We start from the raw sequence: 24708 nt of genomic DNA, 5'->3' as shown, positions 1-24708 counted from the left end.
ATAGTTGATGACACCGACATATCTTTTGACGCTATTTTAGGTAGGGATCTTTTAAATTATAAGGGCGTAAAAATTTGCACCGATTCTAGCGGTACCAGAATTTATTTGGAAAGTCCTACCTGTAAAGCCGATTCGATTTCAATAAATTCATTTGCAAATTTTTCTGACAATATTTTGTCGCCTTTGCAAGGTAATTATTTAGAAGACCTAAAGAAAATGCTTACAAAATTTGCAGTAAATATTACAACCGGGAACTCTGTTTCTGCAGTAAAAACTGCCGAATTTGAAATCAAGCTTTCTGAGAACAAAATAATCTGTTATCGTCCTTATCGTATGCCTCTTTCTGAAAGGGAGATACTTAAGACTATAATAGACGATTTATTAAAAAATAAAATTATTCGTGAAAGCAATTCCCCTTATGCCAGCCCTGTTATTTTAGTCCATAAAAAGGATGGTAGTTCCCGATTGTGCTGTGATTATCGAGCTCTCAATAAAATTACAATAAAAGATAAGTGGCCCTTACCCAGAATCGATGAACAACTTGACAGGCTAGGTCAAAATAAGTATTTTACTACACTTGATATGGCTTCTGGGTTCCACCAAATTCCGGTGGCCAAGGGCTCTATCGAGAAAACCGCGTTTATTACCCCAGATGGCCACTATGAGTACCTGAGGGTCCCTTTTGGCCTTTCGAATGCACCCGCTGTGTTTCAGCGAGCCATTTGTAATGCTTTAGGAAAATTGCGGGATAAAGACTGCTTAATTCATTTAGATGATATTTTAATTACTTCTCTTACGATCGAGGAAGGATTAATAAAGCTAGAGCGAGTTTTAACAGCCTTAGCAACTGCTGGTTTCTCTTTAAACATCAAAAAATGTCGTTTTCTTGAAACATCTATTGATTATTTAGGTCAAGAAATATCGGCTAGTGGTGTCCGACCAGGGCAACATAAGGTCAATGCACTTTTAAATGCCCCTGACCCTAAGAATGTAAAGCAAGTAAGGCAATTTATGGGCCTAGCTGGATATTTTAGGAAATACATCCCAGAATTTGCATCTCGTACAGCTTGTATTACAAATTTGACAAAAAATAATGTAAAATTTAATTGGGGGGTAGAACAGGAAGTAGCAAAAAGCTATGTTTGTGCCTTTCTTAGTCAGAGACCTCTCTTAGCAGTTTTTAATACGGAGTTGGAAACAGAGCTACACACAGATGCTAGTTCAATAGGTTATGGAGCAATTTTATTTCAACGTCATGGGAAAGAGCTAAAAGTTGTTTCATATTTTTCTAAGCGTGCTTCCAAGGATGAGTCAAATTACCACTCGTACGAGCTCGAAACGCTTGCTGTGTTTTATTCCGTTAAACACTTTAGAATTTACCTGACAGGGATTCCTTTTAAAATAGTGACGGATTGTAATTCCTTAAAACTAACACAAAGTAAGAAAGATCTTCTTCCGCGCATCGCGCGATGGTGGTGTTTTCTTCAAACATTTGATTTTCAAATAGAATATAGGAAGGGTAGGCATATTCCTCATGTCGACTATCTTAGCAGAAATCCAATATCACCGAAAGTCCATAATGTTATAACAATTTCCACAGATAATTGGCTTAAAATAAATCAAAGTAAGGACCCAGAGACCCAAGAAATTATAGAAAAGTTAAGGCAAGGACAACTAACTACCGAATACTTTTGCCAAAACGACATTTTGTTTCGAAAAATTAATCCAGGGCAAAATCCCCCCATCTATAGAGCTTTTGTTCCAAAAGGAAGCCGCCTTGGTTTGTTACGATTATTCCATGACGAGCAATGTCATATTGGAATTGACAAAACTTTTGCGAAAGTCAATCATTATTTTTGGTTTCCTGGGATGGCAAAATTTGTAAGAAAATATTGCAATCACTGCTTAAAATGTATCGCAAGTAAACAATATTCTGGCCCAAAACAAGGGCAGTTGCATCCCATTAATAAACTCCCTGTTCCTTTTCACACCGTGCATGCCGATTGTGTTGGGCCATTCCCAGAATCAATTGAAGGGTATAAGTACCTTTTACTCCTAATTGACGCTTTTACAAAATACATTTTTTTTGTCCCGCTTAAGTCCCTCTCTGGAGCGGAAATGTGCTGCCAGTTAAAGATCTATTTAAATATTTTTGGAAATACTAGCAGATTTATTTCTGATCGGGGCACAAATTTTACAGATCGGTCGGTAAAAGGGTTATTATCAGACTTAAAAATAAATCAACATCTTATTGCTAAAAGTGCCCCTCGCGGTAATGGTCAGGTTGAGAGGTATGTTTCAACCGTTTTAAATCTAATACGAACTGAAATTGAAAATAAGGCAGAATGGCCAAACGTTATTGCAAAACTGCAGCATACTTTAAATTCAACTAAACAAAAAAGTACTGGGTTTTCTCCATTTTATTTATTGACGGGTGAAAACGGCGACGATAAAAACATAAAGGCTATAACAGAACATTTTACCGTAAGGGCTGAAAATAACTCCGCATTGGAGAGAGACAGAAAACTGGCATACGAACATATGAAGCAACAGGCTGAGTACTCAAAGAAGTTATTTGATAAAAAACGAAAATGCGCTAAAGAAATAAAGGTTAGCGATTTTGTTTACCATCCTTCTGGTAACTCTCACCTGGCTAAATTGGATGCAAAATATGATGGTCCATTTGAAGTAACGGCAGTTCTTCCAAACGAACGATTTGAATTAAAAAACTTAGCAACGAATAAGAAAAGAGTTGTGGCGATCGACATGATTCGTACTTGGCCCGGTGAATTCTCGGAAGATACGACTGCTGTTAACTGTTAATCGTAAGTTTAGTCAGATGTTCTGTGTGAGCATTTATTTATTTGTACTAGAGTAACAACAAACGTTTTTTATTTTATTGCTGTGTGCTAAATTTTATTTTTGCTGTGTGCCAATATTTTTATTGCTGTGTGCTAAAATTTTATTTTGCTGAGTGCAATTATTTTTATTTATTGCTGTGTGCTAAATTTTATTTTTGCTGTGTGCAAATATTTTTTTTATTGCTGTGTGCCAAATTTTTATTTTTGCTGTGTGCAAATATCTTTTCTTATTGCTGTGTGCCAAATTTTTAGTTTTGCTGAGTGCAATTATTTTTTTTATTTATTGCTGTGTGCTAAATTTTATTTTTGCTGTGTGCAAATATTTTTTTTATTGCTGTGTGCCAAATTTTTATTTTTGCTGTGTGCCAAATTTTTATTTTTGCTGTGTGCAAATATCTTTTCTTATTGCTGTGTGCTAAAAATTTTATTTTGGTATGTCAAATCGCTATATTATGCTAAAATAGTTTGGTAATTCTATTGCTATGCGCCAAACATTGTTTTTCCTTGTGCTTGTTATAACATTAGCTGTGCGGAAATCTTTTCTTTTACAGATGTTGAAGTCTAATCTTCAAGGCGAGGTTTGCAGGTCTCTCATTCTGGCAATGTTGCTAGAAATGAGGGAAAACTCGAGAGCGAATTTTCTGTCAGTCTGGCCGTGTGAGCATTTCATAGAATTTGGGCGTCAAGCAGGCAAAAGAAACGACAAAAGAACCTCTATTTGGATTTTCTAATGGGTATTCAAGTGATGTGCTGACGAACTTTTATTGAAGGATTTATAGTTTTCGACCTTTTAGCTTTAGATGTCTTTGTTTATGTTTAGTCTGTAATATGATATAGGGACTTTTAAGTTTAAGGCATGGTAGATTAAGAAAAATCAGATTGAGACGGTACGTCGTATTGTACGCATTAGCAAGTTGGCTTGTATAATCTTCTTTTTAAAATAGATCGTTGGTGAAGCAGTTTATTTTTTTATTTTTATTTATTGCTCCTTCTTACATACATACGAAGTACTTAATTATCATAATAATGTAATAAGTAGTAAGTAGGTACTATCTAATTAATTAATAGTAAACAGAAAATTGACCCGTTTTTCTCTCTCAGGCTTGTACTGTAAAAAGTATTACAGACGGTATATCAAGTATGGATCATGTTTCAGAGGCCGTGACCGTGGCCGTAGTTTCAGCAGGCTGGCCTAATTCACTGGTATTTGCTGAAATAAGCAAAAGGGAAGTGTTACCCAGACTAGTCACGTTATTTCTCTTTTGTAAAAACAATTTATGGAATGACGCAATGGGAATACTGCAGATTGCACGTATTCGCGATGGGTCGTTTAAAATCAAACGTATTCGTGTAAGCGATACGTACCGATGCCGGGATGTTTATTTTAACAAAACGGCGCGGTCCCCGAAGAAACCGCAAAGTCAGGGCGATAACGGATCAAGGACCGAGTATTATAAAAGATCATTTATAAAAAATGTTTATGTTAGGTTAAGAAAAGGGAAATGGGCCTTTCTGAGAGGAGTTAGTTAGATTGGTAGTTTTGTAAAAGATAGTCGGTCGTTCGTGAATAAAAAGAGTGGTATTGAAAATAGACGGTGTTTTAATTAAACGAAGTAAGAAAGTAGTAATTGCTTTCAGTGCAGCGAGTTAAAGGACAACAACCAGCATTTGCTTTTTTAAAAAACAAATTTATTGAGAACAGGGACTAACTAACTTACAACTAACTTGATTGATAGATAATGACTACATCGATTACTATATTAATTGTTATTGCTCTTGTCTATTACATTATATTTATACGTTCTAAAAATGATGACAATACAAACTAAGCTATTTCTAAATAAAGTATGCAGGGTCGGCATAAGGTGGCGGGTTGGTACCCGTAACTAGCGCACAGTGTTGCGTAAGATAGGAGTTTTGGAACAAAAGTAATATACAACCTATGTTTTAAACATATTTATGTCTTAATGTATTAATATTAAACAACAACCAAAATGCATTACAGAGACATGGCTAGCATATTTTTGGAAATTGCACAGGGTTTTTTTAATACGGGACCTCTCTTACCTTTTTTAATATGTGAGCTAGTGAGATGCCATAAAAACTAGAATAATTGTGGTTGTGTTAAGAAAATGTTTAGAACATAAACAAACCATATCTGGCTATCATGTAGGTGTAGGTATTTGTTTGAGCAAAATAAAGTTGAATTTATGTTTATTATAAAACCTATAGTATGTAAATACCTATATCTATAGATATAGATACAGCTTCATTTATACCTTTATATTTTTAAAAAGGTGTTTTTATAGGATTTTAAAAAGGTATGGAGTATAGGCGGGTAATTGAAATTATTTAATAATAAATACGTAAAAAAAAACAAGTTTACACTTGATAACGGTTGGAGATACTTACCAACCGAAACGTCGTGTTACATTAAATAAATAAGACAATGCAAGTCCGACAAGATGTTTTCACTGTACTATTGTCTACCACCTTCAAAAACACAATAAATACGTAGTTAAAAAAACTGTATTTTCGATATTTTTGAAAAAATGTATCTAGGTAATAAAATATATAAAAAATCAAATTATTTATTAACAAAAATAAAAATTACATATACCTATATAAAAACTTAAAGGGTATTATTCTAAATCATTTTCCACTTAAAATTTAGTCTGAATTATCAGTTTCTGTTTCGGTATCAGTATCTAAAGCTTCCGTTATATCTAAAAATGAATGAGAATCGTGGGATTCTTCATTTATCAGATATTTTTTAATGTTATCGTCACAGGCAGTTTTTTTGTTTTTAATTAAAGATCGTCTATATGTAGATAAATGAGGATCCGAAGTTAGTAAGAGAGTTTTTATAATGCCAGTATTGGCATCTGCTCTTGAAGTTTTACGACTGTTACACAGCCGGATTTTTCGAAATTCCTTATGCCTAGCCTCTAACGCGTCCTCTGAAAGCTGGCCAATAGGTAATTCAAAAAAGTCAATAATGTCGCACACGTGGACTAAGACTTTATGAACAGAACTAGGCATGTAATACCAGCTATAAAGGCTTAAGTACAAAAAGCGGGCCTCATTAAGCAAAACCCTAAAGTTAGTTACGTCAATTTTACGACCAGATGCCAATATTCTTAATATTAAATGAAACTTTTCAATTAAGCCTTTATCAATGCCTGTTATTTCGGCGCTTAAATCAGAATTCTGAAAGAAGCGCCTGGCAGTATTTCCATCATTTGTGGAGCCATACCCAGGTTTTGGTTCATCTACTATCAGACCCATTTTGCTTTTAAAATTAGCTTGGATAACTTTTTTGGTGTTTTCTATTTTTTTTTTATTTTCGTCACCTTTAACTTGCCATAATTTCATTTGCAAACGGTATGCAATGTGCAGCAAACACTCAAAAAATCTTATCCAACAGTGGAGAGTTGATATACCAAAGCGATAATTTTGTTCCTTAGGAGGTTTTTCCAGAACATTATCGGTGTTCATTTCTTTGGGTCTGGCTCCACAAATGATACATTTTGCAGTGGAGTTTGTATTGGACAAAATATTTGCAACACTGCCGTCAAACATTGTTAAAATCATTTCAAAGGAAACAAGAATAGTGTTTTCTTGAACGGCAACTCTATATTCTTTAAGCTCTCTTACTAACTTGGATATTTTTTCTTCTTCCTTACGAACAACTTCCGAGTTTTCTTTGGCAAACATACATTTTATCGGCCGACAGTAAAATGTAGATGACGGTTTTGGATTCTCCCAAATCACATTGCCGTGGTTCTCGAGGTCAAGTAACTTTAGCGGAACCATTGCTGTCAAAAACATATTCATCCGTATCTGTTGCCGATGAAAATTTTTGTTTGTAGAGACTGTGTCCCGAGCTACCATCGAAACCCCACTTACAAACAAGTTTGAAGTCGTGGTCTTGAATATTATTAAAATTTAAAGTTTTGAAAATGCTATCGGTGGTTATTTCCAAAAGTTGTTGAAGGTCGACTTCAGCGGAGGTTTCAGTTACTTTAATTTTGTCTGGTAAATATTCTTTTTTCATTATTAGCACTGAATAGTAGCTCGGGAAACAGTCTGGATGAAGCGCATTTACAACTGACCGCAAAATGTAGTATTTTCTGACAGAAAGATAATGTCGTAAAAAAGCGCCAAAGCCTTTGAGGTTGTAAGACATTTTTTATTGGCTAAATTTTGAGTGGAATATTTATTTTCTGATAAATGCACTGACCTATTAGTAGCAAAAGATAATTCTTCCATGGAATAGCTTTTAAGTAGCGGTTCTACTCGTCTTCTTTTGTTTTTTGGACATAACTCTGCGAACGATTTTCTAGGTCTGCCCATCAACTTGGAGTCGTCACTCGAAGTTTTGGCTACTTCTGAAGTTGAAGTTGTGGTTTTGAGAGTTACCGTAATATTTCCATTAAGCCACTTTCCCTGATTTTTTCTACTCTACTACGTGTTCGATTATATCTTTCCCAAAATTCCTTTAAACAAAAAAAAAAAAGCTTTAAACAAAAAATATGGCTTTTCTGCTGTATATAGCCCTCATTTTGCTTTAGAATGTCTTCGAAAACCTTTTCTTGAATTAAAAATGACTTAATTTTCAAAAAAATATTATGTTGCTTTTCGTTTGAAGGGCTTATTAGCCACTCTTTAAATAGGATCTTTCTTGGTATATTGTAGGACACATCTAAAAAAATTAATTACTAAGAGGGGGGCAAATTGGGGCAAGATTTTATTGTTTTATAATAAGGTAGAGTAGTGGGGCTATCATATTCCTAAAAATCGTATGGAGCATTTTTGCACATTTTTTAAAAAACATAGTTGAATTTTGTCAAGCTATTTTTTTATAATTTTGTGATATAATAAGTAATGTAATAGGGAAAGGAAGGAATAACATACCTGTTAAATTACAATCCATGTTTGGGCACACTACTAATATAAATTGCACTTGCAGAAAACTTATAAAGAACCTGCTGCACACACAAACATTTATGTATTTAAAAATAAAAATTCTCGCTCTTATCAGTTTAAAGCTATGCAGTTTTTTGTATGAGCACTAGAATTTAAAATATTTGTTTTTTTTGTAATCTTCAATCATTATACTTACCATTAATGGCTTTTCTTGTTTTAAATTGCGTTGTTATTTTTGTGACTTTTGTATAATATAAATTTAGTGTGTGTTTGTTGCGCTATTATAAACAAAACTTTATTATTTGGTTTGCAAAGTGCAATTGGTAAAAAGTTTGTATTAAGTGATTGTTAAAGGATTATTGCTCTTTAGCTGTATATAAGGTAGGATAGAATAAATTTAAAAATGCCAAAACCATCGCGAAATAAGCGTGATCGTTCGTCAAGCTCATCAAATTCTAGCGGTAGTGATAGCGGCTGCAGTTCAAGTTCTGAAAATAATTCGTATGGTCGATATAATAGAAGTCATAAGAAATCGCAACAAAATTTGAAGAAAAGTTCTTCTAAATCATCTTACACGCCACCCCGTGTGTTAGATAAACAATCTGTCTCTTCGACTAATTTAAGTGACTTAGATACAGTCAATGAAAAGATTATTCATCTCGAACATCTGGTTAACAATTTGTTACATAAAAATTCTTCACAGTCGGATTGTATTCCGGAGTTTAGTCCAGATATGCCTAATTTAAGTTCAAAAGTTTGGGTTGATAAAATTGATCAAATTTCACAAATAAATGGTTGGAATGAACAAATTATAATTTACTATATGCAATGTCGACTTTCGAGTCTAGCTAAATCATGGTATAATAGTTTATCTAATTATAACCATTCATGGGAAGAATGGAAGCAGATGCTTATAAGTGCTTTTCCAGAAAATCGCGATTTTCCTTCAACCCTAAAGAAGATAATTTTTAGAAAGAAATTGAGTGAAGAGTCATGGACTGAATATTACTTTGCTAAAATGGAGCTGCTGAGATGTTGTGACATTTTGGGAAAAAATGCGATTTCCATGATTATTGAAGGAATTTACGATCCTGTCATACAAAACGGTGCCAAGACTAGTAGATACGATGAACCTGAGAATTTATATAAGGAATATTTGTCAAATTTGGGTCCAGTGGAACGTCCGCAGGTCCCAAGGAGAGAAAAATACCACAAAACGTTTGTTGGTACAAAACACCATAATTCTAATTATAAATTTTCCAAGCCTCATTATGGCCAGTTGAATAATGATTTCAAGAAAAAGGCCAAATTTCAACCGAAGTGTTTTAATTGTAATAATATTGGACATATTTCTACTCAATGTCAAAAACCCAAAATTGAGTGCAGAAAATGCAAGCGCTTAGGGCTATGGAAAGTAATTGTTTTAAAAATAATACAAGTTCTCAACCGAGTACTTCGAGAAACGTGATGGCAATGGAAGTACCAAACAAAAATGTTAAAAACTGTTATATTATATCCTGCAAAGTCAATGGCTTCTTATGCAATGGTTTAATTGATACAGGGTGTGCCGCAGTGACTTTAAGATATACGGATACCTTACGTTTTGGAGTAAAATGGGAGAAGTGTGATGTCAAAATACATGGATATATAGGTGAACAATGCAGAGCTCTAGGAAAATGCAAAATAAGTATTGAAGTTGATCTGGTCAAGACAAATGTATCCGCTTTAGTTGTTGCCAATGAACTTCAAGATGTGTCAATAATGATTGGCCAGCCTTTTATTAATCAGGCAAATGTTGTATTAGTTATAAAGGGTGATCAAGTTAGGATTTTTGGATCCGATATTTTAGACTTGCCTGAAGTTGACCGTCTACCGCCTACCAAAATAAAAATTATTGTGAGTGAGAACATTACTATACCGCCTAATCACATTAGACATATAATGTTTAGTACAGAAGAACAGTACGATGGTGACTTGTTTGTGGATTTTCAAATAAGATGTAAACCTTCAAACGAATATTTGGTTCCAAGGTGTGTGACTTCGGTTAAATCGGGAATTATATCAGTTATGAACGTTTCAAACCAGACGATAAATTTTGAGACCAAGGACACGATTGCAAGAGGAATACCATGTATCCGAGAGACATAAAATAATGGGGTAAGTGTATTAAACATTAATATTGAGAAATATAAGCCCATTTATTTATCCGATATTAATTGTAATGAAAATTTAAATAAAATGGAGCAGAAGAGACTTCTTGAACTTTTAAATAAATATCGTTGTTGTTTTGCTCAAAATACTAGCGAGTTAGGTTGCGTAAAGAATTCTGAAATGACAATAACTTTGAATGATTCTAAGCCTGTAATGTATAGGCCATATCGTTTATCTCTTGTGGAAAGACAAAAGGTGCGCGAAATTATATAAGATTTAATGGACAATAATATAATAGGGGAATCTACATCTCCATAGGCAAGTCCAATTATTTTAGTAAAAAAAAACGGGCGAAACGAGGATGTGTGTTGATTACAGAAATTTAAATAGTAAAAGTGTTAAAGATTGTTACCCATTGCCAAGGATTGATGACTGTTTGGAACGCTTAAGAAATAGTAAGTACTTTACATCTCTGGATATGGCTTCTGGTTACCACCAAATCCCCATGTCAAAAGATTTAATAGGAAAAACCGCATTCATAACCCCAGACGGCCATTACGAATATTTGAGAATGCCTTTTGGACTTGTGAATGCTCTTGCAGTATTTCAATGAAGTATCAACCAGATTCTTGGTTCTTTAAGATTTACATCAGCACTAGCTTACATGGATGATATTTTACTGCCGTCAACAACATTTGATACAGGATTTGATGCACTGGAATCTGTATTAAAAGTTTTCGAAGATTCGGGCCTAACACTACGTCCAAGCAAATGTTGCTTCTTTAAAGAAGATATAGAATATCTAGGTCATGAGATATCGAGATATGTACGTCCTGGTAAAGCCAAAATTTCAGCCGTAGAAAAGTTTCCTATACCGAAAAATGTTCACGAAGTAAGGCAGTTTATAGGACTCGCTAGTTACTTTCGCAAGTTCGTTAAGAATTTCGCACGAATTGCACGACCATTAACTACTCTTACGAGGAAAAATCAGATATTTACTTGGGGTGAAGATCAAGTTAAATCATTTCACGAACTTAAAAATATCCTATGCACGAGGCCTTTATTAGCTATTTACGATCCAACACTAAAAACAGAATTACATACAGATGCGTCGAAATGGAGAATCAGAGGTATATTATTGCAAGACCAAGGTGATGGAAATTTAAAGCCAGTACAGTACTTCAGCCGTCAAACCAGTAAGGAGGACCAGAGATACCATTCGTATGAAATGGAGACCCTTGCTGTTGTCAATTCTATGCAAAGGTTCCGCATTTACTTGCTGGGTATATATTTCAAGGTAGTGACAGACTGTAGCTCTGTACGGAGCACGTTCTCAAAGAAAGATCTCGTACCGAGAATAGCCAGATGGTGGATCACTACTCTGGAGTTTAATTTTGAGGTATATCGACCGGGCTCTCGACTGGCTCACGTAGATGCTTAAGGCCGTAACGCTGTGGAAGATCCAATCGACTCGGAAGCTAACATTAGTATTTTGTCAGTAAATATATCTGAAGGGGATTGGGTTTTGTCAGCTCAGTTAATGGATAGTCGTTGTAAATATTTACAGCAAGTTCTTTTGGAACGTCAAAAGGACAAAGAGGAAGGCTCTATTCACAAACAGTATGCACTAAAGAACAACCAAGTATACAAAATCACAGACGAAGGTTTAAAATGGTTTGTGTCCATACATGCAAGGCGGGCAGTTACAGCATATTATCATGATATGGCAGGACATTTTGCTCTAGAAAAGACTTTATCAGCACTTTCTCAACATTATTGGTTTCCGCAGATGCGCAAATATGTAGCACGTCATATATGCACTTGCCTTATGTATGCATCATAGAGTAATTAAAAGTATGAGAGGGTTCAATCCCATAGTGACAAGTAGGCATCATCTTTACCCTAAACTCGATTGCAGCGTACGGTTGCGGTCTAACCGAACTAAAATAATTGACATTTGTCACAGTCGGTAAAATAGTCTACTGTAATACCGATCCGTCATAGAAATCTGGGCTGGGATTCTAAAATCACGACTCGATCTCGATACGATCACGACTTCGAATTCGATCGCGACCCAGTCGTGACGACAAGGGTGGTTCTAAATTTCAATCGTCGGCTAAACTCGTTTTATTCGATTTGATTTAGGTTTCTTGGGATATATTTGTTATTTTCCCTAATATTTGACAGATGGAAGCGTCAATCGTCTTTTCTATTGATAAACACAAGAGTTTTCATTTATTTTGTTAATTCTTTTCGCCTTCGTGTTTTTTTATTTAAATATATGCCTATATTATTTCTTTAAAATAAAAAATTGTCGTTTAAAACCATCACTATTCATTGGAAAATCATAATTGAATTCATGGAAAATCACAAAAACTTGTTGTGTTCATCCACTTTTGGCATGTTTAAACGTTTTAATATGGCAACATGTGTGCAATCAATAGGACCTAGAACACCAGGGAAATTGGATCTCTCTATAAATGTTAATTTAATAATTTCTCTAATCTCTTATATTTGAAAAATTAATGAATCGGTCAGCAAGGTGATTGTCAATAATTTCAGTAATTTTATGGATCCAATGACTTTAGTAGTTTCCCTAATTTCAAATTTAAAATCTTGTCCAATGCTTCTTTAGTAATAATATGTGGAATAAATCTTGATATATGTACTAAAACTGCCCATTCAATGGTAACGCTATTTCCTACGCCTCTATTATTAACAGAAGCTTGTGGAAAATAGGGTCGAATTAAATCTATTAGTTGTTGTGTTTAAGAAAGCTTCTTGATATACTAATGAAAACCTAGTATCATAGATAATATATATAATAACTAAAAATGCCTGGTATGACTATTGGTAAACAATAAATGAAACAAATACGTTTAAAAAAGGATGCTGCTACATTATGCACGTATTAAAAAAGGAAGAAGCTATATCGTCTGGTGTATACGATATATCCAAGCGTGTCGTCGACAAATCGTTAAAAACTAGGCAATCTGCAAGACACTTACGACTGAAACGTTTATTTAGAATCAGTCATATCGAGTAATCGTGTCGAATCGTGATTTTAGAATCCCAGTGCTGCCTTTCATTTCTATGACTGTGACAAATGTCAATTATTTTAGTTCGGCTATTCAAAATTTTAGAATGGCGCGAAATTTAAAATTATTGACCCATTAAATCAATTTTTAACAGCGTAAAGGCTGTGAATCTCGATCACAAACTCTAAAAAATTATGAAATAGTGCAAGTGTATTAATTTAATTTTTGAAGAGGCTAAGAGTGATAATGTTTGTAATTTAAGTTTATTTTATACATTTTTTAATTGAATACGTTAATGTTTTGACATTAAATTCATCAAATTTACTTTTAAGCTGTTAAGTTAATGCATTTAGGCCCTTCAAAAAAATAAATTGTTAATTGCACATTTTCACTGATTTTTAGAGAATGTGAAAGAGATTTCACAGCCCAATACGCTATCAAAAAAAGATTTAATGGGTTAATTATGTAAGACAATATTTTAGAGATTAAGTATAATATATTTAGTCCTATTTTGAGAATTAAATGCTCGATACTAACGATGTTAATTTCACTGTTATCAACAAATTAACAAGGGTAGGGGTAGAATTAAAGTCAATTGTAAAGTAAGTTTATAATTTATTGCCTTAAAAGGGATCCTGATACAATTTGTTTTTGTGCTGCTTTAGCACAACACTGTCCATGGTATGTATTTTGCTTTTTACATTTTGAGGATATGATACAAAAATTACAATTTATCAAATTTATAAATTAATTATTTATAGACATAAGAACTATAATTCTCAAAAATATGCCCTAAAAATTTTATGTTTACTACCTACATTTTTGTACAGAGGGTACCCGAAAATGTTAGGGGCGTGGTAATATATAAAAACTAACCCTGTAATTAAAATATTCTTTATGGAGAGTATGATATTAAAAATTAGTTGACACTGATGTATACCCTTAATTCTAGATTTCATCGGTCCTTTTTCTTAAATATTCAATGAGCATCCCTGGATCTTACTCCCATCTTATCGAGGTGAGGTACCTCCTTGAGTAGTGACCTGGTAGAATGGAAGTTGTTTCACTTATTGTGCTTTTGGTACTTCCTAGCAGCAAAGCACTGATGATACCTTTCGTCAGACCTAGTAAAAAAAGTTTTAAAAAACTATGTTAAAAAAACTACTATATACAATATATATAAAATGTTTTGAATTGATCAGGGAGTTTTAAAAGAATTTTGTATTCATATTAATTAGTATCTAAAAAAGTTTTGATTAAAAAAATATATTTGAATACGATGAAGTATATATTATGTAATTGCCCGACTAAATATTATTTTAATTTATAGCTAAAAGATAGAGCAGTTAATAAAGCAATAATCAAAAAGAGTAAAAACCCTATGGTTGTTTATATAAAAGTATGGACCCGGTCGAGTATTTTCTTTTGAAAGTTGTTTTATGGTAGAGCGATTATTAGATGCCTGGTCACATACTGTACATAAAACTGTAAGTCCAGTTTCCTCAATTTTGGCAATTAACTGTTTTATTAAAACTTTCAATTCTATTGCAAGTAAGTCCCTAGTAAAAAAATATGCAATTGGTTGCTTCCAAGTTTTGTGGAGGCCATTGACCATAAAAACTAAAGCATGATTTGCAAACTGATTTCTTCTACCCATTGGCCCTAGGTCTACATAGCCATCAACCATATCATATAACCGATTGTACATTAATTGTTCTGACAGTGAAATTTCATCAAAAATTAATGAGCAATACCTATCAATTGCTTACATTTTTCACTCTTAATTTTAATTTACCAAAAAGCTTATCATTAATGTCCGCTTCAAAGGGTGCACTTTTTAAAAGTTTTTGTAGGGTGGATTTACTTGGTAAAGCTAGACTGCTTTTTAAAAACCTGTATGATTTTGGACCTCTTTTGTAGAGTGCTAGGGCATATACCTTATCTTTGGTTTTCCATGTTGGTCTTTTTGTTTTTAAATTTGTAAAGCAATTTTGAAAAAAAGAGGCTACTGAACAATCCATATTTTGCTCTAATTCTTTAAAAACTTGATCCTAGAAGATCCCTAGGATGGGGTAAGTGCAATTTTTTTATCAAATAGTTTTCACCATGTTGTAGGTCACCTAAAATTGTTGATTACCATTTTAAAACTGCCCTAATAATGTTATCACCAGGAAAATTCATTTTTAAATGCAAGGCACCTACTTGTTCTAATACTTACTATTGGCCCATTGAGGATTCATACAAAAATAAAATTTTCTTTAAATTTCCTAAAAGTGACATTATTAGGAGGTTCGAATGGTTTAAAATACTTGGTTTAAGCCCAACCTCAACAAGGTGTTATTTATTTCAAGACCATTTTGATGATATTTCATTTACTAGTACTATATTTACTCATTTAAGAAAGTGTGCTCTCCCAATTGCTGGCCCAGGTATTATTCAAAATGCCCCAGTACTGGTTGAGGCACAAGTACCTTGGGAAGATACATTGACTTTATTACCTGCTATCATAATCCAGCAATCTCAATATAATGTTCAGAATGAACATAATTATGCTAGACCACTTTTTACTAGGTCTGACGAAAGGTATCATCAGTGCTTTGCTGCTAGGAAGTACCAAAAGCACAATAAGTGAAACAACTTCCATTCTACCAGGTCACTACTCAAAGAGGTACCTCACCTCAATAAGGTGGGAGTAAGATCCAGGGATTCTCCTTGAATATTTAAGAAAAAGGACCGATGACATCTAGAATTTAGGGTATACATCAGTGTTAACTAATTTTTAATATCATACTCTCCATAAAGAATATTTTAATTACAGGGTTAGTTTTTATATATTACCACTCTCCTAACATTTTTGGGTACCCTCTGTACAAAAAAGTAGGTAGTAAACGTTAAATTTTTAGGGCATATTTTTGAGAAATATAGTTCTTATGTCTATAAATAATTAATTTATAAATTTGATAAATTGTAATTTTTGTATCATATCCTCAAAATGTAGAAAAAGGAAAATAGAACCATGGACAGTGTTGTGTTAAAGCAGCACAAAAACAAATTGTATCAGGATCCCTTTTAAGGCAATAAATTATAAACTTACTTTACAATTGACTTTAATTCTACCCCTACCCTTGTTAATTTGTTGATAACAGTGAAATTAACATTGTTAGTATCGAGCATTTAATTCTCAAAATAGGACTTAATATATTATACTTAAATCTCTAAAATATTGTCTTACATAATTGACCCATTAAATCTTTTTTTGATAGCGTATTGGGCTGTAAAAACTTTTTCACATTCTCTAAAAATCAATGAAAAAGTGCATTATTAACAATTAATTTTTTTGAAGGGCCTTAATGCATTAACTTAACAGCTTAAAAGCAAATTTGATGAATTTAATGTCAAAAAACTAACGAATTCAATTAAAAAATGTAAAAAATAAACTTTAATTACATACATTATCACTCTTAGACTCTTCAAAAATTAAATTAATACACTTGCACTATTTCATAATTTTTTAGAGTTTGTGATCGAGATTCACAGCCTTTACGCTGTTAAAAATTGATTTAATGGGTCAATAATTTTAAATTTTGAATAGCCTGCCTTTCATTTCTATGACGGATCAGTATTACAGTAGACTATTTTACCGACTGTGACAAATGTCAATTATTTTAGTTCGGTTAGACCGCAACCGTATGCTGCAATCGAGTTTAGGGTAAAGATGGTGCCTACTTGTCACTATAGGATTGAACCCTGTCATACTTTTAATTACTCTATGGTGCTGCTCCACTCTCAATTTCTCTGATTGGGGGCATATTTGTATTTTAACGTATGCTTGGATTTAGGGTTAGGGCATGGTTTATTTGTTTTGTGTGTATTTTGTGTGACAAATATGGCAGAGTTTATTAAATTATAATAATTAAAATTTTTTTATCATGGTGTACTGTGCAGTTGTGGGTTGTTCAAGCAACAACAACAAAAAAAGTAAGGTAGTTTTAGATTGCCGATTCTTTAGATTTCCAAAGGACAAACAAGTTTGCCGACATGGATTACAAAACCATTTTAATAACACGTGGGTCAACTCCGTCGAAATATGTATATCCCGAGGGAATTAAGTAAAACCCTTAAGTCATAGGTTTCACTGACTCAATATTCGAATTTAACCGGTAATCTAAACCTCTCACCTGCTGATTCGTAAACGTAAATAGAAAGTAACTTAGTAAATAAAGTAACTTACCCTGGATATTTTGGGGATGGGTGTGGTAGGTCACGTACCGAAAAATACGCGCGTAAAATAATGTCGACACTTATCGATCAAATCGGTTTTCGGTCAATGCCAGAATTGCTGCTACTCAATTCACAGCTTAGCACAACCTTCTCCTTTTCTCCCACTCTTTTCGCATTCGTATTCAATATAAGGAAAGATGTGTATAGTTCAGGAATATACAAAAGGTGGGAAAAGGAAAAGATGTAAGGCAAATTATGTAAAGTTAAATAAGTTATTAGCAAAACGCGTATTTTTGAATGCATAAATATTAAATACAAGTAAAGAATTAAATTAAAGTTAAAGTATCACTAAGTATTGATTAAGAGAAAATTAAAGTTAATAATTATAATTACTACAAACATGTGATGACGAAACATCCCCACGCCCATGAAAACACTGGGTTTTCATTCGAGCAAAAAAAAAAAAAAAAATTATTGTAAAGGTAAAGGGCACAATTTGACCAATGGTCTCTTAAAATTACCCTTAGTAGTTTTCACTACAGCAACCCGCGGTACATTATCGCGCCCAGGTAACAACTCCACGATCCGCCCTAGGAGCCACTGTAATGGATGTAGATTCTCATTTTTTATCACCACCATGGTGCCTATTTCAACCTCGCCGATAGGATCTAACCATTTGGCTCTTTGTTGCAGAGTGTGCAGGTATTCTCTGTGCCAACGATTCCAAAAATCGCGATGCATGCGTTGTAAGAGTTGCCAGCGTGAAAGTCGATTTATATTATGATTCGTAAAATCAGGGTCAGGTAAAGCACTAAGAGGTTGCATAGTTAAAAAATGACCAGGCGTAAGTACTGCCAGGTCAGAGGGATCAGAACTTATTGGACAAAGTGGTCTAGAATTAAGAACTCCCTCTATTTGTACAAGTACAGTGTTAAATTCTTCGTACGTTAATCTTTGAGTACCAACAATTCTTATTAGATGCGACTTTACAGATTTAATATTTGCCTCCCAAATTCCGCCCATGTGAGGAGCAGCTGGAGGGTTGAAATGCCACGCTATCGCTTCAGCTTTCGCACAATTGGAAAATATTTGCCGCAGATATTTATCGCTACCAACAAAATTGGTACCGCAATCGGAATACAAATTTAAGACTTTTCCTCGTCGTGCAATAAAACGACGGAGACCTGCCAAAAGGGCTTCTGAGGTAAGATCCGATAATAACTCCAGATGCAAACATTTAGTATTTGTACAGATGAAGAGACATACATAAGCTTTGTAAATTTTAGCACCCCTTAGCCGACCCATAGTAATATCAAAAGGTCCACATAAGTCTAAGCCTGTATTTGTAAAAGCCTTAGGAATTTCTGAAATTCTAAAACTTGGAAGATTTCCCATAGGGGGTGTATATGGTTTTGGATTTATTTTCCAGCATGTATGACATTTTCGAATAACTTCACGTATAATTTTCTTGGCAGAAATGATCCAAAAATGTTGAAATAGAAAGTGCTGGGTGGTTTGTATACCACAATGTAAATATGTAATGTGTAGATCAAAAATCAACAAACGTGTTAATTTAGCATTTGAAGGCAGTAGTAAAGGAAATTTACTATCATAACATAGTGAGTAAGAATTACATAACCTGCCACCTACTCGTAAAAGACCCTGCTCATCAAGAAAGGGCTTTAATTTTTGTAAATATTTTGGAAGAGGCTGTTTATTTTTTATTAGCGCAATCTCAGAAAAAAAGTATTTATTTTGTACATATTTTGTAAGAAACAACAAAGCATTGTTCAATTCCTTTAGAGTGAAACAAGAATATTGATTTAATTGAGGGTGATAAGATTTATTTCTAATATTACGAAATAATTTGACACCACGCAAAAAGTAAGCAATAATTCGTTTTATTTTATGTAAGGAATTAAACTTATCAAATAAATAGTCAAAATCGGTAAGTTCATCATTTTTTTGTACTAAAGAAGAAAGTATAATTTTCCTTTTTTCTAAATTTAAATCTATGGGAATTACTATTTTAGAAAAATTCCATGTGTTACAATGATCAAATAAAAAATCAGGGCCATTCCACCACAATGAAAAATTAGCAAGCTCTGACAGAAACATACCACGGCTACCGCAGTCAGCTGGATTTAATTCTGATGGGACATGGCGCCAAACTTCAGGCGATAATTTTTCCTGAACGTATGAAACTCTATTGCTTACAAAAGTTTGCCATTGGTGTGGTGAACCTTTTATCCAATGCAATACAACAGAACTATCAGTAAAAGCAAATGTGTTAGAAAATTGTAACTTGTGTGAATAAGTATGTAAAATAAAATGCATGAGTTTGCTTAGCAATACAGCACCCAAAAGCTCTAATCTTGCTAGACTTAGAGTTTTTAAAGGACTAACCTTTGATTTTCCACAAACTAAATACGTTCTATATATATTATCAGAGTGTAAAGTTCGTATGTAAACCACTCCGCAATATGCCTTCTCTGAGGCATCACAAAAGCCAATTAATTCATATGAATTTGACTCTGTTATTTTTATCAAACGAGGAATTTTTAGTGTATTTAAAAGGGTTAAATCTGCTTTAAATTTTTCCCATTTATTAGTGATTTCTGCTGGTGGTTTTTCATCCCAGTCCATACCCGACAACCATAGAGATTTAATGAGTAGCTTTATAAAGATTGTAATAGGGGTTAGAAAACCGCAAACATCGAATATTCTGGCGCAAGTACTTAATAAAATTCTTTTGGTACAGTGGTTATTTTCAACTGAAAATGTATAGTAAAAGCAATCCTGTCTAGGATCCCACTTTAAACCCAAAATTTTTAAAATAGTTGTGTCATCTTTATCAAAAGAAATATCGTGAGCCACATGATTTAAAGGTAATTCTTTTAACAAATCGGGACAATTGCTAGCCCATTTTCGGGCTTCAAACCCTCCTCTAAGTAAAAGATCGTTAAGTTGATTTTTTATAGAGATTAATTCGTAGGGTGTGTTTGAACCTCCGGTTACGTCGTCAACATAGGTCGACGTTTTTAGAATATTTGAAGCTATCGGCAAATCATTGTAATCATCAGCAAGTTTTATTAAGGTTCTAATAGCCAAAAATGGACTACAAACAACCCCAAATGTAACTGTATTTAATTGGTAATCGGAAATGGGGTCATTGGGAGAAAAACGCCATAGTACCCTTTGAAAATCACGATCTTTAGGAGTTATCAAAATATTTCTAAACATTTGTTTCAAGTCGCAAGTAAAAACATAATTATGTAATCTGAAATTTAATAAAATATTTACAAGATCCCTCTGAAGCTTAGGACCAGTATGTAGTGCTTGATTTAATGAAATTTTTTGATTTGCGTGACTACTTGCATCATAGACAATGCGTATTGGAGTTGAAGTTGAATCATTTTTAAAGACAGCATGATGACTGATATAAAAGTAATTATGCATGTTAAGTAAAGAAGGTTTTTGTACAAGTTGCATGTGATTATGATCTATGTAATCCTGTACAATTGTAGAATAAGAAATAAAAAACTGAGGATTCTGAGCAAATCTTTTTTCTAAAGATAAAAATCTGCGGAGAGCAACGGTATATGTATCTCCAAAATCTGGAGCAGTAATTTTGAACGGTAAAGAGACCACGTATCTACCCGAAGGTGTTCGATAAGTGGTATTTAAAAAATATTTTTCACAATATTCATCGTCTTTTGATTTAACACTGACTTCCGGTACTTCCTCAATCTGCCAAAATTTTTGTAAGGTTTTGTTTATAGTGTCCAAATTTGAAATAGTAGTACAAAAGGTACGAACGATTTTATCAGTAGATGTATAAGATGTTTTACCAGTTACAGTCCAACCAAAGCAGGTATTTAATAAGACTGGTTGATTAGGCCCATTTTCTATTTTTCCATCTTGCAAAATGTACGGGAAAATATCGTTTCCAAGCAAAAGATCTATAGATGATTTTTTAAAGAAATATGGATCAGCTAAGTTTAGTTCCGATGGAATAGTAAAATGTTCTTTTGAAAATGAGATTGACGGCATATCATTGCAAATTTTATCAATAATAATAGCTTCAAAATTAAAGGATTGATTATTATCGTAAAGTGAAGAGACACTGCAATTCACACCTTTTTTGGCAGTTGAGTACATACCATCGAGTCCATGCAAAGACATAGAAATGTTAGAGGTAGGTAAAAGTAATTTATTCGCATAATTTCTGGAAATGAAGCTTGATTGAGCACCTCCGTCAAGGACAGCCCTACAAGTATGCCAATTATTAAAGACATCCTTGATTTTAATTAATACAGTAGATAATAAAACCTCATGATCATTAAGTAACATACAAGCAGTGGTAGATCTAGGTGTTAATGAATTATCTGATGTTTGAGGATTATCCAAAGGAACTTGATTTCCAGAAGTATTTGTAGGTTCACATTTTTTAAAACAAAGTAAAGTATGATGTTCAAGGGAACATATACGGCATCGTTTTTGTGAAGAACAAGATCTAGCAGTATGAAAAGTAGCAAGGCAATTAGTACAAGCCTTTTGTGCTTTTACTATATCAAAACGTTCTTTTACAGTTTTTGAGAGAAATGTGGGACATCTGTACACCACGTGGGAACCCTTGCATAAGAAACAAGTATTTAGTAAATTAGGTTTTTGGGTATTCGAAAATAAAATAGAGTTATGTTTGTGTCTATTATTCGAATTATGCAAAATACGAGGATTAGTAAATGAGAAATGTTGCTTAGATGTAGAGGGCTTTGAGTTTTGAGACATTTCCAGTTCTATGGTTTCAAGAGCAAGACATTGTTTTTGTAAAAACAATCGTACAGCATCGTATTTGGGTACATCATTTGATGCGTGTTGCTGTTCAAATGCTTTGCGCGTGGCAGGGTGAATTTTGGAAAGTAAAGAATAAGTAATCGGAAAATCCCAAAGACCTGTTTCAAATTTTAAGTTATTAAGAACAGCAAGATTTTTAGCAAAAGTGTCTAAGATAATTCTTAAGCTCACAGCGTTATCAGATGTCATTCGGGGACATTCCTCGATTAACTTCCAATGAGTAAATGCTTGTAATCTTCTATTACTATATCTTTCGATAATAGTATTATAGGCTATTGGATAATTTTCATTTGTAATTAAAATATCTGCTATCAACTCCCGTGGAGGACCCTTCAATGCGCCAAGCAGGTAATTAAATTTGGAAATGTTACTTAATTGCTTTTTAGAGTGAACCATAACATTGAAACTTTGTTGAAAAGTAGGAAAAGTAGTAATGTCGCCATCAAACATAGGAATAGCCAATTTAGGTAAATTATCGTAATCATGATGAGTGTAGTGATCGTGCGCAGTGAATATAGGATGAAGGGATGTATCTAAAATACCATTTTGTTCCAAAGGCAATTCAAACAGTTCATAAAAAATGGTGTCTATTTCATGACATCTTTTCATAAAATCAAGAGAAACCTTTTCTTCGAGTAATAATTGATCAGGAGTAGAAGCATGTAAGGCTAAAAGAGCATTGTTGTGTTTTTCATAATCCTTTTTAATTTTGGGCAAAGATCTATATCTAACTTTAAAGGAATTTAACTCTGCCACATCATTTTTTGCTGCTTGGGCAGCTTCTATAATTAAAGAAAGCTGACTTATGGCCGTTTGCCGCAAAGCTTTTGCTTTTAAAACTTTATCGGCGTTAGGTGGCATAATAAATTCCAAGAAAACAGTAATAAATAAATAAAGACTTGAAAATAAAAACTATATTAACTATGCAACCTCTCCGTGAATCCTTTGAAAAGTCCCCTGTATATTTCAAACACGCGACCAATACCTTTTTTTTTGTGGTATTCGATATTTCATAAAAAGATAAAATATTTGAAGTAAACAGGCTAAATACCGCTTAATTTAACGCACAAATTTGCTGCAAATCGTAAAAATTAATCCAAGGTCAAGTGTGCTTGGAATCTGGCTTGTATTTAAATCTGTTAAAGAAAATTATAATAAATTTAATAGTATTGTAAAAGTATGCAGGTACATAAGTACGTAAAAATAAGTATCGACAAAAAAATATATATATATATATTATATATATATATATATATATATATATATATACATATATATATATATATATATATATATATGTAACAGCACCCAGTAGTAATAAGATTAAAAGACCATTGCAATTATTATATTTTAAATAATGTAGTAGAGTATGTAAATGTATGTATATATTTGTCTATAGATAAACGTAGTAAATAATTAATAATTAAATTATCCCACAAAATATAAGCTCAGGCTAATGTAAAAAAATAGAAATAGTAAAAGAGTCGTTAAATGCATTCAAAAATGTAGTAAATCAGCAGATAAGGCTGTTAGATTCCCGGTCTTATTCTGTAAGAAAAAAAAAACCTATCCAGGCTTGAAGGACCAATAAAATGGTTCAACTCCGTCGAAATATGTATATCCCGAGGGAATTAAGTAAAACCCTTAAGTCATAGGTTTCACTGACTCAATATTCGAATTTAACCGGTAATCTAAACCTCTCACCTGCTGATTCGTAAACGTAAATAGAAAGTAACTTAGTAAATAAAGTAACTTACCCTGGATATTTTGGGGATGGGTGTGGTAGGTCACGTACCGAAAAATACGCGCGTAAAATAATGTCGACACTTATCGATCAAATCGGTTTTCGGTCAATGCCAGAATTGCTGCTACTCAATTCACAGCTTAGCACAACCTTCTCCTTTTCTCCCACTCTTTTCGCATTCGTATTCAATATAAGGAAAGATGTGTATAGTTCAGGAATATACAAAAGGTGGGAAAAGGAAAAGATGTAAGGCAAATTATGTAAAGTTAAATAAGTTATTAGCAAAACGCGTATTTTTGAATGCATAAATATTAAATACAAGTAAAGAATTAAATTAAAGTTAAAGTATCACTAAGTATTGATTAAGAGAAAATTAAAGTTAATAATTATAATTACTACAAACATGTGATGACGAAACAACACGTCTACCCATAAGCAATTTAAAAAAATATAGATTATAGATACTTAAGAAAGTGAAATTAATTGGTTGTATGTCATCAATGGCATCATGCATTTTCTTTTGGCATTTACTGGTAACACTATTATTACCAACAACCAATGGGTACTCATATGTATACTTAGCGCACACAATTTTATGAAAGTTAATTGTCACAATAGGCTGTATATTAATCCTCTATTTTTGTTTTATTTTTTTGACAACATAATAAAATATGTACATATTATATCACTGATATTTTTCTGCAGAGGCATTCGTCTAAAGTAAAAAAAAAGTTAAATAAAAACCATAAATCCTTTTTTTTGGCTAGCTATAAAGTATTATTAATTTATTATTAATTAAGAAGCCTTCAGACGTTTCATATTGTGTATATTTATTTTCAAATTAAAATACCTTAAATAATAAAAATCGTTTTTTAAACCTTATCCAAAACCAAAATAGGCATTTATA

At 33.1% G+C, this 24708-nt stretch overlaps 2 protein-coding genes across 5 annotated transcripts in view; both read right to left on the bottom strand.

Moving 5' to 3' along the window:
* LOC126737964 (uncharacterized) overlaps positions 1 to 24708 on the bottom strand; it is a 169482-nt gene that overhangs the window by 35337 nt on the left and 109437 nt on the right. The window lies entirely within an intron of this gene.
* LOC126737958 (uncharacterized) lies at positions 3872 to 23170 on the bottom strand. 2 transcript variants are annotated; one of them, XM_050443092.1, is made up of 3 exons: positions 17211 to 23170; positions 7105 to 7360; positions 3872 to 4071 (listed from the first exon to the last, which is right to left on the bottom strand). In XM_050443092.1, exon 1 carries the CDS (start codon positions 22916 to 22918, stop codon positions 17672 to 17674), a length of 5247 nt encoding a protein of 1748 aa, XP_050299049.1. In that variant the 5' UTR covers positions 22919 to 23170; the 3' UTR covers positions 3872 to 4071; positions 7105 to 7360; positions 17211 to 17671. The 2 variants fall into 2 exon arrangements, with proteins under 2 accessions (XP_050299049.1, XP_050299050.1); XM_050443093.1 differs by lacking the exons at positions 3872 to 4071; positions 7105 to 7360 and adding an exon at positions 13624 to 14103.

This window comes from Anthonomus grandis, chromosome 6, assembly GCF_022605725.1.
Source record: "Anthonomus grandis grandis chromosome 6, icAntGran1.3, whole genome shotgun sequence".
NCBI classification, from domain to species: domain Eukaryota; kingdom Metazoa; phylum Arthropoda; class Insecta; order Coleoptera; family Curculionidae; genus Anthonomus; species Anthonomus grandis.
Note: the sequence above shows the minus strand (reverse complement) of the source record. Positions and strands in the feature narration are given on the sequence as shown.

What these genes read in the sequence shown, in the direction of transcription:
- LOC126737958 (XM_050443092.1), bottom strand. Translation starts at nt 22,918, where the DNA reads ATGCCACCTAACGCCGATAAAGTTTTAAAAGCAAAAGCTTTGCGGCAA.